Source organism: Taudactylus pleione, unplaced genomic scaffold (assembly GCF_031769625.1).
Source record: "Taudactylus pleione unplaced genomic scaffold, aTauple2 ptg000010l, whole genome shotgun sequence".
NCBI classification, from domain to species: domain Eukaryota; kingdom Metazoa; phylum Chordata; class Amphibia; order Anura; family Myobatrachidae; genus Taudactylus; species Taudactylus pleione.
In genome coordinates, this window is record NW_028284413.1 from 10744488 (window position 1) to 10770771 (window position 26284).

The 26284-nt window shown below is 41.3% G+C and overlaps 1 protein-coding gene across 2 annotated transcripts in view; it reads right to left on the reverse strand.

The window, feature by feature from the left end:
* The window catches only part of DIS3L2 (DIS3 like 3'-5' exoribonuclease 2), a 393579-nt gene that overhangs the window by 274476 nt on the left and 92819 nt on the right, over nucleotides 1-26284 (reverse strand). For both annotated transcript variants that reach the window (XM_088467467.1, XM_088467468.1), the window contains one exon: nucleotides 5677-5881. In XM_088467467.1, coding sequence (XP_088323593.1) covers nucleotides 5677-5881 — 205 coding nt within the window. The remainder of the gene's footprint in view (nucleotides 1-5676; nucleotides 5882-26284) is intronic.

The window sequence follows — 26284 nt, forward strand, 5'->3', positions numbered from 1 at the left end:
GCTTTAAATGGCAGAGATGTGGACCATCCGGTGGCAAAACACTTTAAACCTGCTGGACATCAATTATCTACACTGCGGTATAAAATTATTGACCACGTTCCGGAACGATCGAGGGGGGGGTGACCGTGTTGGATCACTCATGACAATGGAGGCAAGATGGATTCTGCGGATGAATACAACACAGCCTGGTGGCTTAAATGAACGTATAGCCTGGAATTCCTTCATTTAATCCTTACATCTTGCCTTTACTTATTATATGTTATTTTTTTCACATGTGTGTCCTTAACTGGACCATTTACTTTCATTTATCATTTTTTCTGATTATTTTTTACTCTTTTTTCCATATATGTAGTAGCTTCAGTGCATTATGTACTATAGTTATGGTTATGATTGAGGAGGTTTATTCTTTGTAATTTTTTTCATACATTTGTGTCTTATGTGTTCTTCTATCCCTTTTTATATATTTTTTTATTCTTTTCACCCATATAATTTTTTTGTATCACATGTAAGCTATGTCTCTTTCTATTTCTAACAATTCTCCTAGTCAGTCTCCTTATCTTTTCATACAAACTTTTCCTGGTCTCTATAGATATAAATGAGTTTACTAATTGTTTTTTATATATGAGATCTGTGTATGTCTTTCTTGCTTTCTTTATCTCCTAGACTCCCCACAGACGCAGGAGCATTCAAGGTTGGCATAGCAACCTCCAGAGGCGAGTTGGGACATGCCATCCCCAGGAGAACCCATGCCCTTTGGTCACGCGATCGCGGCTCTGGGTTGCTGTGGCCATCGGCGCCAGCACCCAGCCGCAGTAGCGTCTTAGGTTGCCTAGGCAACCGCCAGAGGTGAGTCGGGTGATGTCATCACCGGGCGACCCGCGCCCTCCGGCCACGTGAACGCGACCCTGGAGCAGCCTGTCACTGTCTCTCTGATCGGGTGGGGTATATAGGTGAGTGTCCTGTGTGTCTATGTGATTGTTTGTTTTCCTGACGACAGGGCCGCAAGGACCTTGAAACGTTGAATAAATTGGCATTTAATACAAATCCAGGAGTGACACGCTGTGGTCTGTCGTACATTGTGACAGCACACTTTGGATTATATATATATATATATATATATATATATATATATATATATATATATACATATATACATACATATACATATATATACACACACACACACACACACGTATATATACATACATATACACACACACACAGACCCACACAAAAGACTGAGTAGGCAGCAGAGTACATGCGACCACACCCCCGCCATAAATGGTATCTTCTGCAATTAAAAGTACTATATCTAGGAGTAGACCTCTGCAATCAGTGGTCGTATAATTTACAGATGATGGCAGTGTATCACGATTTAAGAGATTTTGAACTAGGCTTGATAGCAGGTGGCAGAGATTGGTCACTCCAATTCCAGGGAAAAAAAAAAAACCACCACAACTTTTGGATTTTCACATGCAACAATCTCAAGGGATGCACCGCAACTACACAACATTAGGCAAGTCATCTAGTGTGCAACAAAAAATTCTGGATGATCATGAAAATAGTCTGGTATGCATTGTAACATCCACAGATAAAAGTAATTCTGGGGTCACAAGTTATATCAGCATTCGAACAGTGCAATGTTCCTTTTCTTCTACGAGGGACAGGAGCAGACGGCCCACTCTGGTACCATTTCTCACCTAACGGCATAAGGCTCTGCTCAACGCCTTGGCTTGTGAACACCTCCACTGGCTGCAAGATGACTGAAAAAGTGCAGCCTGGTATGATGACAAGTTGAAGATTCAACTGTTTCAGGCAGATTGCAATTTACATGCATTGAGGCAATGGACTCAACAAGAAACAGCTCAGGGCAGCAGTGGCTTTGTTATGGTATGGTGTGTTTTCAGCTGGCACGCATAAGGACCTCTGATATATCTGCAGACCTCAATGACTGGCAGACATTCCGTGACCATCTGTGCAGAACATTTTCACCAGTTCATGTCAAGCATTCCCTTAGGTGAGAGCACGCTCTTTCAATCACAACAATGTGCCACTGCACAAGTCCATAGCCACCAGATGATGGCTGCATGAGCATTCCCAAATTTGACATTATAAGTTGGCACCCTACTCTGCCAAATTTTAACTTAATAGAACACGTGAGAAGCAGTTCAACATGCCATCAATGGCAGGGTTCCACCAACGGCAAAAATTAGGGAAACGTGGACCATTATTCAGGAGGAATGGTGTACACTATGTACAGCCGTGGCCAAACGTTTTGAGAATGACAAGTATTGGTTTTCACAAAGTTTGCTGCTTCAGTGTTTTTAGACCTTTTTGTCAGATGTTACTATGGTATACTGAAGTAAAATTACAAGCGTTCCATAAGTGTCAAAGGCTTTTAATGACAATTACATTGAGTTTATGCAAAGAGTCAATATTTGCAGTGTTGACCCGTCTTTTTCAAGACCTCTTAATTTGCCCTGGAATGCTGTCAATCAACTTCTGGGGCACATACTGACCAATGGCCACTCATTCTTGCCTAATCAATGCTTGGAGTTTGTCAGAATTTGTGGGTTTTTGTTTGTCCACCCGTCTCTTCAGGCCACAAGTTCTCAATGGGATTAAGGTCTGGGGAGTTTCCTGGCCATGGACCCAATATTTCAATGTTTTGTTCCTCGAGCCACTTGGAGCACTTTGCCATAAGGCAAAAGTAATAACTATCATGCTGGAAAAGGCATTGTTCGTCACCAAACTGTTCTTGGATGGTTGGTAGAAGTTGCTCTTGGAGGATGTTTTGGAAACAATCTGTATTCATGCCTGTGTTCCTAGGCAAAATTGTGAATGATCCAACTCCCTTGGCTGATAAGCAACCCCACACATGAATGGTCTCAGGATGCTTTACTTTTGGCATGACACAGGACTGATGATAGCGCTCACCTTTCCTTCTCCGGACAAGCATTTTTCCAGATGCCCCAATCAATCTGAAAGGGGATTCACCAGAGAAAATAACTTTACCCCAGTCCTCAGCAGTCCAATTCCTGGACCTTTTGCAGAAAATCAGTCTCCAAAAGTCTTCGCCTCACTGTGCGTTAAGATCACACCTGCCTGCTGCCATTCCTGAGCAAGCTCTGCACTGATGGTGCTCCAGTCCCGCAGCTGAATCAACTTTAGGAGACTGTCCTGGTGCTTGCTGGACATTCTTGGGTGCCTTGAAGCCTTCTTCACAATTATTGAACCTCTCTCCTTGAACTTCTTAATGATCAAATAAATAGCGGATTTAGGTGCAATCTTACTAGCAGCAATATACTTGCCTGTGAAGCCCTTTCTGTGCAAAGCAATGAGGACTGCACAAGTTTACTTGCAGGTAACCATGGTTAAAAGAGAAAGAATAATTATTTCAAGCTCCACCCTCCTTTTAAAGCTTCCCGTCTGTTATGCTAAATCAATCAGCATGACAGAGTGATCTCCAGCCTTGTCCTAGTCAACACTCTCACCCGTGTTAATAAGAGAATCACTGACATGTCAGCTGGTCCTTTTATGGCAGGGCTGAAATGCAGTGGAAATGTTTTTGGGATTAAGTTCATTGTCATGGCATAGAGGGACTTTGCAATTAATTGCAATTCATCTGATCACTTCATGACATTCTGGAGTATATGCAAATTGCCATCATAAAAACTGAAGCAAAAGATTTTGTGAAAAGCTATACTTATGTAATTCTCAAAACTTTTGGCCATGGCTGTATACAGTACTTCAGGGAGCTCGTGGAGTTCACGCCACGTTGTGTTGCTGCTGTAATCCGAACGAAAGAGGACCTACACGTTACTAGACATAGGTCTCAAATGTTCTGGCACATAAAAAAAAAAGAAGAGATTAATCTGTAGAGTAGGAAGACCATGCAAACGTTGGTTCTGTTTTGATTGCAAAATGGTTGGAGGCCTAATCCATACATGTATAGTACTGTGCAAAAGTTTAGGCAGGCATGGAAAAAATTCTGCAAAGTAAGAATGCTTTCAAAAATAGAAGTGTTAATGGTTTATTTTTGTCAATTAACAAAATGCAAAGTGAACAGAAGAGAAATCTAAATCACATCAATATTTGGTGTGAGCACCCTTTGCCTTCAAAACAGCATCAATTCTTCTAGGAACATTTGCACAAAGTCAGGGATTTTGTAGGATTATAGTCAGGTGTATGATTAACCAATCATACCCAACAAGTGATAATGGTAATCATTTTCATATGTAGGTTGAAACAGTCATTAACTGAAACAAACAGCTGTGTAGGAGGCTTAAAACTGGGTGAGGAAAACAGCCAAACTCGGCTATAAAGGTAAGGTTGTGGAAGACCGTTTCATGTCACAGGTCATACACCATGGCAGGACTGAGCACAGCAACAAGACACAAGGTATACATACTGCATCAGCAAGGTCTCTCCCAGACAAGGATTTCAAAGCAGACTGGTTTCAAGATGTGCTGTTCAAGCTCTTTTGAAGAAGTACAAAGAAAAAGGCAACATTGAGGACCGTAGACACAGTGGTCGGCTTACTTACCTTCGAAATCAGAAGATGTCCATTAGTGCCATTTGCTCAGAACTGGCAGAAACCAGTGGGACCCAGGTACACCCATCTACTGTTTGGAGAAGTCTGGCCAGAAGTGATCTTCATGGAAGAATTGCGGCCAAAAAGCCATACTTTTGACCGGGAAACAAGGTCAAGCGGCTCAACTATGCACAAAAACATAGGAACTGGGGTGCAGAAAAATGGCAGCAGGTGCTCTGGAGTCAAAATTTGAAATATTTGGATGTAACAGAAGGCAGTTTGTTTGCCGAAGGGTTGGAGAGTGGTACAATGAGTGTCTGCAGGCAACAGTGAAGCATGGTGGAGGTTCCTTGCAAGTTTGGGGCTGCATTTCAGCAAATGGAGTTGGGGATTTGGTCAGGATTAATAGTCTCCTCAATGCTGAGAAATACAGGCAGGTACTTATCCATCATGCAATAACATCAGGGAGGCATCTGATTAGCTCCAAATATATTCTGCAGCAGGACAACGTCCCCATACATACAGCCAATGTCATCAAGAACGATCTTCAGCGTAAAGTAGGAGTCCTGGAAGTGATGAAATGGCCGCCACAGAGCTCTGATCAACATTGTGTCCGTCTGGGATTACATGGAGACAGAAGGATTTCAGCAAGCCTACATCCACAAAAGATCTGTAGTTAGTTCTCCAAGATGTTTGGAAAAACCTCCCTGCCAAGTTCCTTAAAAAACAGTGTGCAAGTGTATCTAGAAGAATTGATGCTGTTTTGAAAGCAAAGTGTGGTCACACCAAACATTGAATTGATTTAGATTTCTCTTCTGTTCATTCACTTTGCATTTTGTTAATTGCTAAAAAATTAACTATTAACACTTCTATTTTTGAAAGTATTCTTACTTTGCAGCATTTTTTCCGCGCCTGCGTAAAACTTTTGCACAGTACTCTACATGTATGGATTAAGCCCCCTACCATTTGCAGACAGAATTAAAGTTTACATGGCAATACAAATAACCAGATTTCCTTTCAGGTATCAAATATAAAATGTGCGCATCTGGGGGTGAGGCTCTTCAACAATTAGAACATAGCACATGGGATTGATTTCCAGAAGAATATAAATGCCAGCAATAAGAACAGGACGATCTACTTACCATTTCCAAGAGAAAGCCTTTTCACATCACCAGCTAATCTACTACAACTCTCTTCCTCAGCACCACTGTCAAACTGGGCCTCTATAATGAGATCTGGGCTCCCAGCTCCTTCTAAAACATGTATAGCTGTAGTGGGTTGTACTGTATCTTTCATAGCAGGAGAAACCGATACTCTTCCCCCATCACAGACTTCTGGTTTTAATACCTGTGGTCAAACACAAAACGACAAAGAGGAGTCAAACTAGATTTGTGATACTAACGTATAAATACACTGACTAAAGAAAATCCTATTTTGTCACATTTTTACCAAAGTAAGTTTGCGGTTCAGAAAAGGAATTAAATCCTAACACCAGTGAGTAAAACAAGGACAGCAGACTCAGGGAACATATTAAATGTGCAATGTAGTTGGTCACACAAATGCAGGCTGTACCCAAGCTTTCTGGAAAAGAAAAACCTTCAGAAAAATTAAGTGTGTATTTAAGTTTCCAGAAAGAGAATTTTGAGACAGACTGCTCTAAAATAATACTTTTGTGCATATGTGCTAAAACACAAATAAAATTAAAGTTGGATAAGACCATCTACTGCTTAGAATAAAATTAAGCATTTCTTCTGTCGGAGAGTGTCAGAGTAATGCTGGGAACAAACTAGGACGATGTCTGGCCAATATGTAGTTTCTGGCCGAATCTGACCAACCGGATCATCCACTGTGTACAGACTATCTGCGCGCTCCTGCTGTCGCATGCAATATTGTCCGGTAGGCTGTACTGTATGGTCAATTGGACGATATCGCTTGCAGTGCTGTGGCAGGTAATGAAGGACGGAACGAGGGATCGTTCCGTTCGTTGTTTATTACATCGCTAAGTGTGTACCCAGCTTAATAGGCTGCACTTCGTGGATGTAACAGAAGGCAGTTTGTTTGCCGAAGGGTTGGAGAGTGGTACAATGAGTGTCTGCAGGTGACAAACTACTGTTCAAGTTTTGCTTTTCCCCAGATACAAAAATGCAGGGTTCAGTATCTGTTTTAAGCTGCTAGCTTTCAGTTGAAAGAGACAGTTTTCCATTGACACTAAAGCACTTCAAAAGTGCTAAATACTAACATCACAGGGACACACTGAATGCTGTATGACATTAAGAAAGTTGCTGTAAATCCATCATCTTTTATTTTCAAGGAGCCCAAAAAGGGTTAATATCACCATACAGTATGAGGAATATACTTTGTATGACTTGACATAAGTACAGTACAATACAATGTAAACTGACATACCTTGGGCACAACAAACTGCAAGAGACAGACTAGGTATGAACAAGGACATGGGGAGATTGTGGGGCATCTCACTGCCACCTGTAGGGCAAGCAATGGTAAGTCACAGGGAGGGGAATTTAGTTTGGCAGTCAGTCAAAAGACTATGCTCAATGTAAGGGAGAGCATGAAGTATAGTAACAGAAGCACTAAAGGGGACTTCTAGACAAAAAAAAAAAATCAGGAGCGCAGATGGCATGGGTAGTGCTAATAGTACCAACAGTAGAACTTACATACTAAACTTACATTCTGGCTGACATAACAAGTGTACTAAATTTGGCTGTCATTTTAACTCAAGACAGGCTACTGATAAAGTCACTATATCATAAGTATATAATCTAAAATACAGACTCAGGAGTTTCCAAGTACAGTATAGGGATTTTCTATAAGTTGGATCACCATGACGAAAGTCTAAACGTTAAATTTACCGTCCCTCCAACGCTACCCCAGCATTCCCCACTTTATAAAATAGTTTCAGTGGTCCTTATAGAAACACTCATCTGTTATGTGTGGGCGACATGGTCACGGAGCAAAACAAATGTTTTTTTCATTCTGGTTTTTGGTACTGGTTAAGGGATCATATATACAAAAATAGCCCGACATAATAGTTTAATGGTGGTGTTCATTATGAGGGTTACAAAAAAAAAAAAAAAAAAACATACATACATAATATATACATAATATATTATATATATATATATATATATATATATATACACACATATATACATATACATATATACACACACACACACACGTAGAGATAGATAGATAGAGATATCTATCTATCTCACAATAGTGAACTTCTCATTCATGCTAGAAGTGGTAAGTTAATTGCTGTGTGCTTGAAGGCGGATATTTTTACAAGTTTTCAGTTATTCAATTTGCATTGCTTTTTTTGCAGGCAGAGAGAATTCAAGTTGCTACTTGAGATTGCTGCAGTGGTAGGATCTAATATTAGCCCAAGGAATCCTGGAGCACCAATATGACACTACCCCTCTGATAGGACACTCCCAATCCCCACTAACGCAGAGCAGATTTGCACTCATGGAGGTAGTTAACTATATAACTTGTCTGACCAAACTGAATGAGCCTACTATAGGCTTCCTCAGTGGAATAATTATGTGGGTGGGTACAGTGCTAGTTTAATTTGTGAGCAACATTAAGATAATGTGGGGGATCCAAGACTAACACTGTCCCTCTTTTGGTTTAAAGTCTTTAAATGATTTGGTAACAGATTGACACTAGTAATGAAGGTTTTAAAACCTTGAGCTATAAAGAAATAAAGTGGCATAGACAGGTGTGTGCTAAACACAAACATAATTTAAGAAAAGGCGCAGGATACTAATTTTAGGCAGTGGAAAATAGATGGGTGCCGGGCAGTTTATTTACAGACTTTTTTAGATTTCAAAACCTGTGCAACGCTACATATGTTGGCTGCCATGTGTGCAGTCAACTTGACCTATCTAGCTGTTTTGAAATAAGAGGTGATTGTTTTCAATTCAAAATAGTGGAACATCTCTAAGTAATAATCCCAACAACCTCAGCAACAGAGGTAATTAACACCTATGCTGGAACCAAGTCAACTGGCACTTAACATCTCCATTTCACCAAAGACTCAGCTGTCAGTGCAAGAGCTTCAGTTGTACATCTATCAGGCTTTAGGCAGCAGGTGCTGGTTGGAAAGATAGCTACTAGGAAGTCTTACAGGTCAGCAAACAGAGGAAATTAGGATATTTTAAGTTCACTGGCATTCTGTCAGATTGCAGTCATTTTGAAAAAGAAATGTTACTTACCGCCTTCATATTAAACATTTTAATAAATCTTAATGATAAATAAGGTACTTTCTTTGTTGTGCCATAACTGAATAAAGTGCACTGACATTTCAATACTTTGGGGTCTATTCAGCAAGAGTGACGATGTTGCCCAGAATATTATCAGGCAACATCGTCATGAGATTTTATCAATTACGATAAAATATGGAAGCTATGCAGTAATATTTTCTGCAGTGACAGTGGTTGCGGTAACACGCTGTCCCTGCGATGTCACAGAAGGCATTGTTACCAGGATTTCGAAAACAATCCCTTCTGTTTGTTCCTCTGCGCATGCTCAGTCATGCGCTCGGGAACAGTCTCCGTCCTTGCTTGCGGTGTCCGCCGACAGGGTAAGTACAGCTCCAGCCTCCCGAAATTGATTGACATGTGTATACAGGCTTTATACTAGCCTGTATACATGTATATTTATGTGCTTTTATATTTAACATTTCTATATAAATGTTAAATATAATCGCACATAAAAATACATGTATACAGGCTAATATAAAGCCTGTATACACATGTCAATCAATTCCGGGAGGATTAAAAGGCTCTAAGTCGACTTACCTGCTGCCAATCATCGGGAAACAGGGACGGAGACTGGATGAGCTTACAAGATGCTGCAGGGACTTATGGGAAAATTTCCCTCTGTCCCTGCAGTTTTCAGGATATTTAAGTATTTTCCTCATATAACGCCATTCTGAAATGGCGTTAAATAAAAGGAAATATTTATCGAGTGATTTAACACTTTTTACTTTGCTGAATAGCAGAAAGTGTTAAAGCACTGTAGAGATCAGTGGCTGATCCCTACAGTGCGGTATTCAGCGAGACGGGAATCAATGGAGAAGATAATTGCATTATCTTCTCCATTATCCCATTGCTGAACAGGGGAGTTACATAAAAAAATACAGAAATCATAGTTTAAGTATTTTTTATGTAAAAAAAAAATAATCAATGCTGAATAGACCCTTTTGAACACAGTATTCAATGATCTAAGTTCAACGATGAAAAGTGTAAACTGAATTTGCTGTTCTATATAAGTAACTGCTAATAAATAGATTGAAAAGAACATAAATATGGACCTGGGAAAATGAGGATGCACTTGGCAGTGATTAATATGCAGCCACTAGAGACCTCTCACTATCATGGGAAATGCAGTTATATATTGTATATGTAGGCAGCTACTGTTGCTCGTTTATTTGCAGCACAATTTTTAATTTTATTAAACAAAAAAAGACAGCTTTCCTGAAACAACTAAGATGTTAACACCTGAAACTTCAATGAAACATCAAATTTACATTTGATTTTCTGGGCTAGTTGAATGTTACCGTCATGCAGAGTAACCTTGTGGAAGTGGATACGGAGCAGCAAAAAGTCTTCAGTGACAGAACATGAAGACCTCCACTGCCCCATGTAACATCATGATTGCTGTCCCTTGCCAGGAGTAGGACATGTCCTAAGAAAATACCAAGCAAACTTCTCATCAGACAAAAGGAATGGAGGCTTCCTGATCATCAGATCAGTGGGATTTAATTTTTTGTGCTACTTGTTTATTTAATATACAATTAAATCATTAGCCTTATTAGCCTTTATCTTTTATAGGAACTAGTCTGCTTTTTAGCTTGGGTTTGTATGGCAGAGTATTGTTAAAATAACTTAAGTGGCAATATTGATGCATTATCATCATCCTTTTATTTATATGGTGCCACAAAGGTTCTGCAGCACCCTACACAGTACATAAATGAGCACACAAGAAAAACAGTTAATGGTAATATAAAACAATACAGGACAAGGACACGGTTTATACACATACAGTAGCTACATAACACAAGCAGCAGGGCCTCAGCAACCAAATGTTAGGTGTCAAATGGGCAGTTAGGAGTAAAAGATACTATGAGAAGGGGGAGGAGAAACACGTGAGAAATGAGGGCCCTGCTTGTGAGAGCTTACATTCTAAAGGGGAGGGGCAGACAGATAGGGGCAACACAGATGGGGTAGATAGTGAGGAAGGAGCATGGAGCAGTGGGTTAGGATATGTGCTGCGGAATGTGCGTGTATAAGATGACCTGATGTTATGCCAAACTTAAATTCTTCATACATCTATCTCTATGACAGAAAATAGATTTTGTTTACGTTTTATTTACTTAAGATGCACAAAATAAAGCTGTAACGCTTTCATTTTTGTGTGTTCCCACTTTAGCATCTACAATGCAGCTATTATGGGACTGTCCCGCCATCCTAATACAGTAGTGAATACTTTAGTCTCAGCTGCTGGGTGTTGTGCCATGCTCCTGTGAGTGGGCGCATCTCACATTGAGTGGGCGCATCTCACATGCTAGACCCACTCAAATGGGTGCAGCCATGCCCAACATGCTGTGGTCCCACAGATTGCTGCTGTATCCGGGCCCAGAATTTCTCTTGGCAGCCCTGGAGGTGACAGGCAGAACCAGGAGGGATTGGAGCTTAGTGGTGGTGTAGTAAGGCCATGGAGGGAGGGAGGTGGTTGAGAGTGGAGGAACAGGAAAGGCAGGGGAAAGAAGCAGACTGATAAGAAAATAGGGGGAACAGCAAGTGGAGGAGACAAGACGGGGAGGATAGGGATGGATAAAGTAGAGGATTATGAGGACAGTGAAAAAGGGGGGTGTTTGAAGAAAGGGTGTTCATGCTGTGGATGAGGTAATAAGATGAAAACTGGAGTGGAGGCTGTGTGATGTAGAGACAGTGTGGATAAAAGTTGTTAAATGTTCAAAAATACAGGTAAAAGAACAGTGCTGCTAACGTATGAGCGCAGCTGCCAAAGTGATATATAAAGAGGTTTGTGAGTAGTGGGTGCAGGAATTAGTTATTAAAATAAAGAATGTTTAAAGTGGACAGATGCGATGTAATGGAAAAAGGCAATACAGTACAAACAGGATATTCAGCAGTATGAAGGCAAAAATTACAATTTACAGAGGCGATCCAGTCAGAAGTGTTTTGAACAACAAAGATCCATCAACAAGAGCAGCACGCAGATAAGGGAGTATTTGCAATGTCAAAGCAGCAAGTGCAGTAAGGAGTTTCCTGGATATGCATACAGCAGCTGATGGTGAATTTGGTAATTCACATAATTATGTTGCTTGTTGTTGTTCAAAAAGTGTTCTGGTTTTGAGGATGTTTTCCCTCAGTTTTCCTCCAGTTTAACTCTGGCCTAACTCCGTTATAGTTATTAAATTGTAATTACACTGATAATCTAACACTTTGAATTGAACACTGATTAAGACAGTGTGCCCCGCAGCACCCTGGGTGCCTTGGGACACTTGCTGATAAGTGCAAACTACAGAGAGAAGTAATGAGCAGTAATACTTTTTGCACTCTGCAAAAATAAAAAGTATTATTAAAATACTAAAAATGGTTTTGACTATAATTGTTAGTTCATTTAGTTTTACCGTCATCATAATTGCAGGAGCAAGTTGCAGCATAGCCTTAATGCACTGTGTGATCCAGTACTATTATGGCAGATGAAATACACTTAGATGACATCCAAGTACACACATTGTTACTATAAAAACTATTGTAATTATTGTTTGTGGAAAAACGTGTCAATTTTAATGGAGGAACCTGGTTATGTTTTAAATACAAGCAACATACAGTCATGTCAAGTAATTAGCACAAACTATAATAATTCTGCATACCATATGCAAATTCTTTTTTTTTTTAAATGTACATTTACTCTTCAATAAAGATTCCAATCTAGACACCTGAATCTAAAAGAAATAGCATCCTCTATCTGTAACCTGCTACAGTGTCCCTCAAATTATTACTTGTAACATTGCATTATATATTTTATTGGTGTTGGCAAATTCCAAACAGGTCTGAGAAAGGAAAGTGTGAGGAAGACAGGAAGATCATATCGGTTCAGTATATTGGAGCTCTCCAAATGCTGAACCATCCTATTCAAAGAGAATGAATCCATCTGTTGTAAGGAAAGTTTGACCAATATGTTTTGTAATCGGTAAGTACATCAACGCCAGCATACACGTTTAACATAACTAAAAAGCGGTTTATAGAGAAGAAAAAAATAAAAAATAAGCAGGACGCAAACAGAATAATGCCTCTGGTTTAGGATTATTAGGTCTAATATCTAGACACATTCTGTTTAACTAGCACACCATCAAGTTTTGTTCCCCACAGTCTGAAAAACACAGGAAGAAAAAAGGCACAACTTTGTTTATACTTTATAGCAGAACAACGCAAAATGAATTTCAATACATCTAAGCATAAATATTAAACTCTTATTTAACTGCCCAAAAATTGCTTTTGTAAAAAAGAAGGCAGTTTTATAACTCCACTCTGTAGAGAAGTCAATAAAAGAAATTCCCATCAGAATCCACTCCATTACCCATAAAAAAAATAAATAAAAAAAAAAGACTCTTGATGAGGTGCAAAATACAATAAAAAGATAAGGGTATAAAAATTAGATTTTAGGTTATCAACGTATGTTTGTTATACACCAGGTTTGATTTTGTACAGAACAAGTGCAAGTCCTTATCACATGTATACACCTTAATAAATGCAGCACCACAGTCATGTTACCACTACCCCACAAGATGCACAGAAAATGAAAGTGTACGTCACTTACATTATAGGCATACAGCATTCTGAATCATTAGCTAAATACTTATAAGGATGCCCCCAACATTGATTTAAAAACATTGTGCTCTATGCAGATTATAGGACGAGTCAAAAAAAAAAACAAAAAAAAATCCAGAAAGCTACAATACCAATTTACAAACACTGTTCATAAGAAAAAAAAAATAAAATGAAAATGGGAAAACCAGATGCTGCAGTTTTGTATATATATTTACATAAAGACCTTGCTATCAACAAGCTAGTCTTCTGGATGCAAACTGATGTAGAATTACGACGGATATCTTTATGAAGCTGCTGCTTTTAGTTAGGTTTCAGAAGAAGTGGTGCTAACATTAAGTGCAAAGACCAGCGTGTTTTACACATATTGTTAGTGCCGCTTTAAATTTTCACATGAAAACAGACGAGAAGCGACGGCTTATAAAATCCACCACTTCATAAGAATAGCTCCTAGTGCTGTTTGATAAATTACAAAAAGGTGAGCATTTCCAATAGTCTTTACTTATTATTTTAAACAATATTAAGACCATGAGCACAGTTAAAGTATAAATGCTGCTATGTATATAGATGGAATCGGTATGTAATGCCAGCGGACTAAATACCGATGCTGGAGGCTCGAACAGTCAGGATCCCGACTGGGGCTGCAAAGTACTCTAACCCTCTCCTAGTGGTGCCTAACCCCTAAGCTCCCCGCACCCTAAACCTAACAGCCCCGGGGGTGGTGCCTAGCCCTAACTCCCGCCTCCCCGCAAACTAAACCTAACCCTCCCAGGGTGGTGCCCAACCCCCCCCCTCGGGGGTTCCCTAACCTATTCCTCCCCCTGAGAAGCAACAGCAACTTTAAAGTTATCTTAATACAAAAGCAAGTGAGATTTCTGATCTATCCTTTAATCATATTTGGAGATCTGAAGATCAATAATTAGTTTATTTATGGGATAATTGTTAGGATTTATAAGCACTAATTACCAGAATAAGTTTGTCCAAGTGATTTGGTAGCCTAATGGCCAAGATGTATACTTGCAAACATGAGGCGTTCGATCCCTGGTTGAGTATAAAAATTTTGGATTTTCATTTCACTCGGTTTTAAAAGAAATATTATGGTTTTGATAAGTTTACTGTTGGTGGTAAAAACCGATCTTCTTGTATAAATATTTCTATATTTTCATTTATGTATATTTAAAAATAATTATACAACCAAATTGTATGCTATGGTTAACTATACACCAAAGTGCTAATTGCATAAGAAGTATGGTGGGGTAAATCCTCTCTCCTCTGGCTTCCGAGGTCACGTCGGACCTGAGAACGTCACCTCTCCTCCAATTGTTTCCCGCTCGCTATCTGTAGGGGATTATGCTAATAGAAAATTTGGGCTGGCCCTAAACCCTTCTCCAGTTATTCCAATTTTTCACAACCCTGATTTCCCTCCGAGCAACAATAAAAAAAATGTATCCATTGAAGGAGAGGAACCATTTAAATTTAAATGATATCCCAATTCTCTCAGACATAGGCATTGCCACTCTAAAGTGAAACCACCTTCTAACCAATTAGACCCCTTTTCCAACTTTGAGGCTTTATGCTTGAGGCACTTCTCAACCAGAGGTTTAATTTCCTCCCTATATACAATAATTGTTGAGGAGTTGTCACCACAACATGATTCTCATGAAAAGGCTTGGGAGGTGGATGTGGGTACCTCTTTAGATGAGGAAAGGGCTGAGGTCTGGGACCAATGCTGCCTCTAGCTCAATTTGTGTTAAGATCAAAGAGAAAACATACAAGCTATTATATAGGTGGTACTATGTTCCCACTCAATTGAGCAAAATGTATCCTGGCACATCAGATAGGTGTTTGAGAGGTTGTGCTGCTGTGGGCATCTTTCTCCACATCTGGTGGACTTGTCCAAAGATAGTAGATCTTTGGAAAGAAGTCATTGGCCTTGTAAACAGTCTACTCACTATACCTATTCCTTATGATCCTAGGTATATTCTTCTACCTTTAGACCTTCCTACGCATTTCGGTATGAAAAGCCGGCTGCTGCATGACCGGCAGTACGATTCCCGTCTGCGGCAGCCCGACAAAACAGCAGAGCCCAGCAGCGGAAGCCCGACAGCGCTGGAAATCCGATCGTCCCTAAGGCAAGTATAAACTATACTAACCAACCCCCCTAACCCTCCTTAAGGGTGCCTAACACCAAGACCCCCCCCGAGGGGGTTGCCTAACCCTAAGTCCCCCGTGGGGGGGTGTGCCTACACCCAAGCCCCCCCCCCCCCGGGGGGGTGCCTAAACCTCCCTCCCCTTAGCCTAACCCTCACAGGGGGGTGCCTAACCCTAACCCTCCCTCCCGTGGCTGTCCGCTCGCACCGCCCGGGATCCCTTCGATCAGGATGCCGGGCGCCTGTCTCCTGGCGCCGGGAACATGACAGGCGTCTAGATTTTAGATGCCTGTCATTTAACCCTAGGCGGGATAGAGGATTCGGGAAGCCGGCGGTCGGGATTGTTAACCAGTCTTCTAAATCTTTTGATAAAATATGGAGCACATGGTTAGCTTCTCAATCTCCCTCCTCCACTTTTGCCTGTAACAGTCATTTATATTGGCATATGTATAAATGGGATGTAGTTATGAGACCTGCGGCCGAGATGCAGCCGGTCTAAATCCTGAAGGGGGAAGCCCGACTAGGGACTGAAGATAGGCGTTGAAATACCTACGCCTATCTTAAATCCGATGCCGGAACACAGAAGGACGCCAGCCCGAATGAGTTAAGTTAGGAGCGCCCTTAGTGCTAGCCGCGGGGGGTTAGGTTTAGCTAGCACAGCGGGGCTAGCGTTAGGTTTTGGGGTGGGGGGAGGTTAGGGTTAGGCATTAACGGGGATTTTAGGGGTATGGCTACAAGAAGGGAGGGTTAGGGTAAGTATACGTACACGACCCCTGTCGGGATACCAACCATCGGGACGCCACTGTCAATAGTTTGACAGGAGGCATCCCGACAGCTGGCATTACATACAGATTCCATATAAATATCTATGTATATTTACAGGAGAATAAAAAAATATATATATAAATTTATTTTTCAGCCTAGGGACCCACTCCGGTGACCTTTCCATTCCCCCTTTTTTTTTCTTTCCTTCTCTCTTCTTTATCACTTTTCTGTTTCTTTCTTTCTTTATTTAGCCTACTTTACCATTGTGTACGCTGAACCTTTTTTTTTTGGCTTAACTCTCGCCATTAAGCTGTAAAATTGGATCACAATTATTTTTTCCCCATAAGAAACAGACCTTTTCTGTTTGATAATCATTTATAAGAGTGAGATTTTGATTATGATGATAATTATAAGTATTTTAAAAAAAAGTGAATAAGTATGGTGGGTATATAAAGGACACCCACAAGAAGCGAAGGACACACCATTCTGAGGAAATCCCAGTGTACTGGTAGAAAAGCATTAGGGACTGTACCCACTGCACTTGAGAACCTAGCACTCTGATCACTGCAGCTATCTCCTTGAAGAAACACAACAGCCTGCTGAATGAACAAACTCATTGGCAATATTGGATAGATACAGTATATAGCTGCTGCACCCATAATTCTCACCCTTGTAGTCTGAGGCTTTTTGGGTGGGTGAGCTATAGTGCAGTCTGTACACTTATAATCATTGCGGAATTTGGCGACTATGTACCCAGCGGCGCTGTTGAAGAAACACTGCTGCCTTACACATGGCTTAGATTTGCAGTCAGCGAGTACCTTAACCTGGAAAATTAAAGTGCAGAATGTGTACTACTGTACTTGCTGTGGATACAATTATCTCCTCTCTGGGTGACACAACAATACACAGCCACTCTGTGATTGAGAAAGAAAGAGGTTGTGTCCTAAAATCTAAATTCCTTGGGATATAAATATCTGTCTACAAGAAATGTATAGGTACAGCTCTGCCCTACAGAAAGTAGTACCCTAAAGGAGCCATCTGTACTCCCCTAATAAGAGCCATATACTCAGGACCACTTGTCCATAACTTGTTTTTAATATACCACGAATATTCCTATTCAGGCACAAATATGTTGTAACATTACATTACTTGTAGACAGATATTATTTATATCCCAAGGAATTCAGATTTGAGGATAGCGCTGGACACAACCTCTTTCTTTCTCTGAACTATTTACCACTCGTGTGCCTAGCAGCTCCCGACATTAAGTAGGAAACACTGTAGCGTTAGTGTTCTAAAACCCTAGAGATTGTCACTCTGATTGAGACATCTGTTGCCATATTGGATTGGATTAAGCCTGAGAGTTCCTTATTACATGGCCTATCTAACAAGCTGGATTGATCAGTGACCTATACAAAGATTCATGCTACATATCTTATGGAACTTCTATTTTTCCTTGATTCAGGAAAACTTTTTATTGGAAATATTAGCAGTGATCTGTTTTAGTCTAAAGATGTGGACTTCGTTATGAATGCATGTTTTTCTCAGTTAGATTTTGTGTGATTATACGTCAATTTTTGTGACCAAGTGCAACATTTTAATATAGGTGTTTTTTTAACTACTACTATTAATTGCACAGATTGAAGCACATTAAATTGAAACGGTAACATTAATAAATATGGGTTACATTTAATATCCTAGTTGCATCATTGTCTGTTAATCTTTCTTTTGAATAGGGTTTGAACAATTTGCAGGCTTAATCAATACTAGCTTCCAAACATTTGGAAAGTCCAATTTAACTGCAGCATTATTCACAATATCCTCTCCAGCAAGTTCAGTGTTAGTGCACAAATTTAGTGTTTTGTTTTAACTATTTTATTATGCCCTTCATTGTCCCTTTCCTATATGCTTAAGGTACACTCAGACAGAAAATCATTATATTCTACGGAGCAATGTCATTTAAACTACATTGAAGAAGACTGAAATGGGGCTAGCAGTCTGAAGCGATCTTAACAGGGATCTTTAAAAAGGGATTTAGTTATAATCCAAAACAGTCAGAATCCCAAAGCTGGCATCCAGATGGTAAGTACTGGGGTTAGGGGGAGGATTAGGGTTAGGTACTAGGGGGTGGGGGTGGGGGGGGGTTAGGTTTAGACCAGTGATGGGGAACCTCCGGCCCGCGGGCCGTATACGGCCCGCTAGACCATTTTATCAGGCCCGGCCAGCTGTGGCTCTCTTCCCTCTCTGTTATTTTTCGGGCAGCGCTGAGCCCTGGGCACTCGGCTCAGACGCTGCCCGGCAGTGACATCAGAAGTCACGCAGTGCCATCCAGCCCCATGCCGCCCGTCCTCCTTCAGCCCACACGCAGACATCTTAAGCGGAGGACGGCGGAGAGGTGCAGCGCAGAGCAGTGGGACACGGAGTCAGGCAGCCCTCAGGCTGTCTGCTGAATATCTGAGGGATGGAAGGAGGAGGGAGTGAGCCCTGCTGATGCACTCCCAGGGAGCCTTGGTGCTGCACCCCCACACACAGTGACTGATGACTGTGTGAGACAGTGGGTGTCTGTGCCTGCTGGAGCACCCATTGCTGTCTGGCTGCTGTAGCTATTTAGGAGAGGAGACTTACCTGGAGTCGTGCAATACTGCCTGGGTGAGTCTTAATATTCCTGCGGGGCTGGGCTCTATATAGCAGACAAGTTGATAATTTTGTATGGCCCGCGAAAGATTTTATAAACATCCAAATGGCCCTCGGCAGAAAAAAGGTTCCCCACCCCTGGTTTATACAGTGGGGAGGGAAGGTTAGGTGTAGGGAGATGGGGAGGGTTAGGATACTGACCAACAGGTGTTTGTATCATAACCCTGTTGGGATGCTGGCATCAGGATTCTGACTGCCGGGATCCTGAGCACCAAGGAACACAGATCTAGAACTCAATTACTCACACAGAGACCTTCCCCCAAGAAACGCAGACATAAGGCAGATATGAGGCGCAGGATGGACAACTACACTTTAAGAAATGAGGGGAGTATAAATTATGGCAGCATGACTGTGGGGTCTATTTACTAAGCAGTGTTAGGAGAGAGTGAAAAGTGATAAGAAAGTGATAAGGTGGCAGCCAACTGTCATTTTTCAAACACAGCCTGTGAGATGACAGTTGGGAGCTGATTGGCTGGCACCTTATCCCTTTATCACTTTTCACTCTGTCTCCTAACACTTATTAGTAAATAGACCCCTATGCCTTTCAAGAAATTGTTACAATTTGTACTGTGGCCTAGTGGAGATAACTTGCATCCCTTGATGGAGGGGTGCTACATATAGATGGGGTTTCCCCAATTCAGTTCTACAGGAAGAATAGAACAGGAGTTTATTCTAAACTTCTTGCTAGACTGACCCTCAAATTATATGCAAGGACATCCGCAGAGAACCATTCAGTTCTCACAGTCGGTGCCTAATAGGTGTGGAGAGTACACATTATTCTGACGACTGAAGCTATGTGGTGGCAATTACAGAACACTAAGAAGCTGGGTGCAACAACTTTCAATTAAAAAATGTTTTTTGTTTTTTTTTAAAGTACGGTAGCATGAAAAACAGACATCAAAGAAGTCTTAATTCAGGCCATAAGGAACAGGTGTCTGGTCACTGGGCAATAAGCAGAGTATTGTTTTTTTTATGCTTAGACAGAATGGGGAGGAATGTGTATAAAAATAGGTAGTCCGAATGATTAAAAAATCCATTCATCTTAAAGTTGGCTACCAAGAATCTATTTTATTGCATATGTAGTCAGACCCACTGTTCTAATGCTGAACAATTGTTTATCCTGTTGTCTTGATAAAAGGCCCTACAAGCTGTACGGAAAGGTGATCAGTTTTATAAGCCTGATCAAATGAATATATGACACTTTGTTTTACCCCAACACATTATAACATACTTGTGCCTCAAAGAATAGGGTAACTATTTTAGATTGCATGTTGGATGTATTAAAGAAATGTAGGGAGCAAATATTGTGGAGGGAGATCTGAATCTTGACTCTAAAATAGACACACAGTATTTGACTTCATTAGACATGTTAAAACACAAGTCTTCTATTTATCAGCTGGTTGCTAAATTACAAATAAAATTGTTTACATCCTCATTCACACACAAACATGGCTTTGGTATATAAGGCCGACTGTCAGAATCCGGACAGTGGCATCCCGATGGTTGGTATTTCGACAGTATACTTACTCTCCCCCCTTCCTTCTTGTAGCCTAACCCTAACCCTCTCCACCCCCTAACCCTTTCCCATTCGTGCCTAAACCTAACCCCCCCGGTGGTGTCTAACCCTATCCTCCCACCCAAAAGCTTACCCCGCTACGCTCCGTAAACCTAACCCTCCCCCCCCCAATCCCACGGAAAACACTAAGGGCGCACCAGACTTACCTCATTCGGGCTGGCATCCTTTGGTGTTCCGGCGTCAGGATTAAGATAGGCGTCGGTATTTCATAGTTTATCTTAAGTCTCTTGTCGGGATTTCCCTGTGGTATTGAGACCGGCGGCATCGCACCCGCCGGTCTCATAACTACAGCTGGATCATTTTCAATTTCATATCAATTGCAAACACTTCTAACTTTACAACAGAAAAGCTATGTATGTGTAATGAGCACCTATTGGACAATATTCTGTTGCATAATTTGGCAGCATTACAGCCTCTAAAACGCTTTCATTTGAACTGGAGCAATGAAGTTTCAGGGGCCATTGTTTGATATGGGTATGGTTTACATGGAAAAGAAAACGGCAATAGAGAAGCTACAGGAGAAAAATAGTTTTAGTAAAACCCCATCCTTGCTTAGGAATGGGTATGAAATACCGCCGGCGGTTCGAATCCCGTCAGCGGCAGCCCGACAAAAGCAGAGTTAGAAGCAGCGGAAGCCCGACAGCGCTGGAAACCCGATCGTGGATAGGTGAGTATATACTAACCTAACCCCCCTAACCCTCCTTAGGGGTGCCTAACCCTAACTTCCCCCCCCCCCCCCCAAGTGCCTAACCCTAACCACCCCCTTCCCCGCTGCCTAAACCTAAGTCCCCCGGGGGGGTGCCTAACCCTAAGTCCCCCCCGGGGGTGCCTAACCCTAAACCTCCCCCTTACTCCTAGCCTAACCCTCCCAGGGGGTGCCTAACCCTAAGTCCCTCCCGGGAGCCCTAAACCTAACCCTCCCCCCAACGGCTGTCGGCTCGCGGCGCACGGCATCACTACGATCGTGATGCCGGGGGCCGTTCTCACCAGCGTCGGGGAAATGCGGGCGTCTACAACTAGACGCCCGGCATTTCACCTTTGCCGGGAAATGACAGTCGGGAAGTCGGCTGCCGGTATTTAGGCTGTCGGCTTCCCGATTGCTTCCCCTTGCTTAACATAACTTCAGCCAGCCTTGCAGTGCTACCAACTGCAGGAATTGTTAATAAAAAACGTAAATGACAGCACTGCCAGGCACCATCCTTAGGATTTACCAATGTAGAACAAATTAAAGCTAATGGTGGGGGTAATGTTTAACAAACTTCCAAAATTATTAAACTTTTGCAAAATGCCACTTCTCAATACAGTGGATAAACTGAGAAACGACAGGCACATTAATTTATATCTATAAGTGAGCTTCGACTAACTAAAAATGCAAGGTTAACATTGTAGGCAGATCAAATAATAAGATATTGATCTATATCTATAAAGTTTTCCGGTCTCTGCAAATATTTTAATTATTTAGTAAGATAAATGGAGCAATGATTAGCATTGCTTAGTCACACAGCGTTTTGGCACCACCACCTAAACAAGTCGTCATGCCTAAGGGGCGGGGCCACCGGCTTTGGAAGTAACACTGCCTGAAGCATCCCAACGACACTCGTGGCATCTGTACAGGCTGCCTACCCAGTGGCTCTGCAGTAGCGTCACTGGCTACAGGGTGTCATTCCAGGAACCCTACAAGTCACATGCAGGTGCCGCGAGGCAGTGACAATGCTGCTCCCAGGGACCTGCGCGATGTCACAGGTTGTGTATCCCTAGTTATGGCCCTGACCTCACAACCATGAGGCACTGGGGTAGGTTTCTCAGCAAGGCCCTATCAGTGTGGAGTTTGTAGGAGCTTCCTCAAAGTACTCCACTTTTCTGCCACAATCCAAAAACATACCGGTACAGATATATGCTCATTAATTTTGCTATACGGTGTAAAGCGTCTGGCATGATCCCTCTACTGCGTACGTTTCCTCAATTTTAGTGTAGTAGGTAATTGAGGTTATTTTTTGTAGTAAAGGAATTGGCATAAAGTGTACTTTTTCCTCAACTTTGTGCCCGTGGTGCGTTAAATGGGGTTATTTGGCGCGATTTAAGGATAGGTAAGTGTAGACAAATCTGTAGTTTAACTGTATTCTGACAAAGTTAACCCTAGTGTATGTGCATATGTGGTAAAGAATATAGAGGATTGTAAAAACCACTGGGACAAATAACCGATGTGTATAACAATATTCTGTGGCATGTGTGCGCACAAATAACTTAATACATAAAATTAAAAATTTGATCACAGTGGTATACACTAAAATTTTTCTAGCAGCATTGTAAGGGAAACACTGCCTTCTGTCACCTTTACCTCTACTGAATGTAGACACTAAGTTATATACAAAAGGGCCAAGGAACAAAAATCTAATCACGATCTGTTAACGTTTCTATGAGAAAGAGCTTTGTCCTCTGGGCAACATATTGACAGTTCAGTATTCTTTACAATAGAAGCAGAAAGAGGTTTGGTAATATAAGCAAATATATGGATTTAGGTCTTTTTATACTCTAAAGACAGTGGTTCCCAAACTTTTTTGAATCACGGTGCCCTAGAGTAAAATAATTGTTCTCCCGGCGCCCCTAAGTTTAAGAGATTCAGCGAGAAATGTAGTAAAGTGAATTAAATTGTGCCAACCTGTCATCCTTAGGCTCAGTTATGTGGTGGTGGAGGACAGGTCTGCGCTTCTGTTTGTCCACATTTACATAACATTGACCATAAATAATTTGATTTGGTACTGGACCACCAACCTTAAGCACCCCTGCAAGTGTCCAAAGACCCATGGTGCCACAGCACACAGTTTGGGAACCACTGCTCTAAGGTTATTGCACTGTATGCCAAAAGTGATGCTATATTATACTCTATAGGTAAATGGGGCAAAAACAGGGCAGCATCCTGTATTCTCCATAGCAGAATACACCAATTGGTTAATCCATACCAAACTTCCAATTTATGGGACCCATAAAGCAGCAATTACAAAAAAAATATAAAAAAAAATTCACCAACGCTGCGTTTTTTTCCCCACCCAATTTAATGACTCCCCAATCCAACCATATTCTGCCCATACATTGCCGATATGTACCAGCGATTCTCAGATCATTTTCACCAAAGAACGAATCTGCCAAGAAAGGCCCATCATTTTAAGCTGGGCTTGAACATTTTGCTTTCGATTTTACTTAGATGTGTCCTTATACACTAGTCACGTCAAACAGCTCTTCTCGGTGCACCAGGTCACGTGCGACTCTACTTGCACAGACATTTATATCTGTGTGCGAGTGAGGCTGAATCTGTATATAAAGTGTTGCAATGCAGCGGTCGCAGCTTTTTTTCACGCCAGGTACCGTTGTGCTTCGTATACAGACTCAGTCACTCAGATATACAAGTGCCGCATATCAAATTAATTAGTGCAGTCTCTGGAAGCACTTTGCAACTAGGATACATTTCCGCTCGAAAAAGATGCTCGGCTCAAGCAGAGTTGCACATTGCCGAATGGCTCACTTACAGCAGGCGTCGCGTGCCACATGACGTATTAAAGCTAGGTGTATGAGGACACATCTGAGCGTAGGGAAGACCTAATCACAGCCCTGATACGCTGGCACAGCCCTATACAATCCTACTTCTGATCTTCAACCCCCATCTGCCTAAAATAGCTGCAGAGAAGAGACAAGGCAGTGCTGCTGGAGCAGGATGGGCAGAAGCATTGGACTACACTTGCTGCCAGATAATGGTCAAACATGCGTACACACTCCTAAGATATCGCCTGACCAGGTTGAGAATTAAAAGGCTGGCCTGAATTTTGTACAGGTGTGTACCCAGCTTTACTAGGAAGGGTCTGCAAAATGGCTGATATACACTAGCAATCTATAGCACCATTTGGTCAGATAAATACAACATATGGGACAATCTGATTCACCAATCGGGTCACTTTTAGGTCGGAATCTGATTGATTAACACCACACATTGACAATTTTTTTTTGAAGAGTCATCTGAAAGGTCGGGAATTGCCCCGATTGTTCATGTATGAGCTCCATTAGTCAAGACAGAAAGAAAGATACCTGAAGGGCATTATAGGAGCGTGCCTACCTCCTTCCTGTCTCTTCTGGTTTTCCCAAGTTGTGACATATCAAATACTAATACAGGTATGTTAGGGATTGGCAGATGAGTCAAGTTAACGAATAATACAAATGTAAATAACTTGTGTCTGCTTCCTCTTCCACGTAAGCATACACTTATGGAGTAGTAAACAGTGCTAGTACATTATATATGTATTTGTGTCCACTGCAGTGTTTGCCAAATGCATCAGTCTGATAGATCATCCAGACCTACATCTATCGGCACTACTATTAGATGTATTTGTACACCACTGCAGCGGCTCCCAGATTCAAGACCTGTCTCCCACTCTGCTGAAAGTGCAATGCTAACTTCTAGACTCACGTCTCCATTTGTGGTGGCAGTGCACGAGGATTTCACCATACTAGTTTAAGATTATAAAAATGTCTAACGCTATCCTGGGAATGGAGGTCCCGACTGGTTCTGGTTTATCCCAATATTCCTATCTCAACACTAAAAAAAAAAAAAAAAAAAAAATACTTTGACATCTAGGCAATGCAGATGGATCCCAAATTCAAATTCAAATGCACTGAAAAACAGATTCCACCATCAGAATGGATCGAACCTCAAAACTAAAAGCAGTACTGAACTTGTAAGTGCAAAGCATGTCGGGCTTTACTTTTATTAGTGCCACTTTAAACTATGTGTTCAAGTCCGCCAAGAAGGATCTGCATCATAAATATACCCCATAGGTTTAGGACTGATAAAACACACTCAGATACAGAAAGTTTTCAGGTGTTCACATCACCTGGTTTAGAGTTTAAAGCATCCCACACATGCCTCATCTACACTGCAGTTTAACCTTCACCCACTAACCTGTCCATCTAGGTCAAGGATGTCTGCTCCTCTTCGAAAATACACAAAAATCTCCCATGTAACCATGCTTCTGGATACCCTGTCCCACACCCACTTGCACTCTGTTGCATTAAACTGACTCAGAGGTGGTATTGGTCAAAAGTTTTCAGGGTAACTACCCAGTCATCAGGACCACAAGCATAACAGTACTGTTATGCTTGTGTTCCTGATGACGGGGTAGTTACCCTGAGAACGTTTGACCAATACCACCTCTGTTGCATTAAACTGACTCAGAGTGCCATTTCTTCACTACCATTATGAATTTGTACAATGTGCTCTGGTGCCCATTTAAAACATATTGGTTTGAGTGCCAGCATATTGTGGATGAGAGAATATACACACATACCCATATATTAAGACAAATATATAGAGCAAAGGCATCTGGAACATAGTGGTCCATTTACTTGCATTATATATTGGATTGTCCTCAATAAAGCACATTTATCAGGCTTTGTCTACAGTAAATGAACATGTGATTTTCACCTCTTCCACAAAATAACTTGTGACAAAAAAAAAAAAATCGCCATCCACCATTTATTTCTACTTAATAGAAATCAGATTTTGCATTGATTTTTGATACAACAGAATATTTTAATAAAAAATGAAAAATGGCAGAGACAAAAAAAGATGAGACCCTTAACTAGCATTCACGCTAGGCTGTTTTAGAGGGGCGGGGCACCCTGCCTGATTTCTAAAG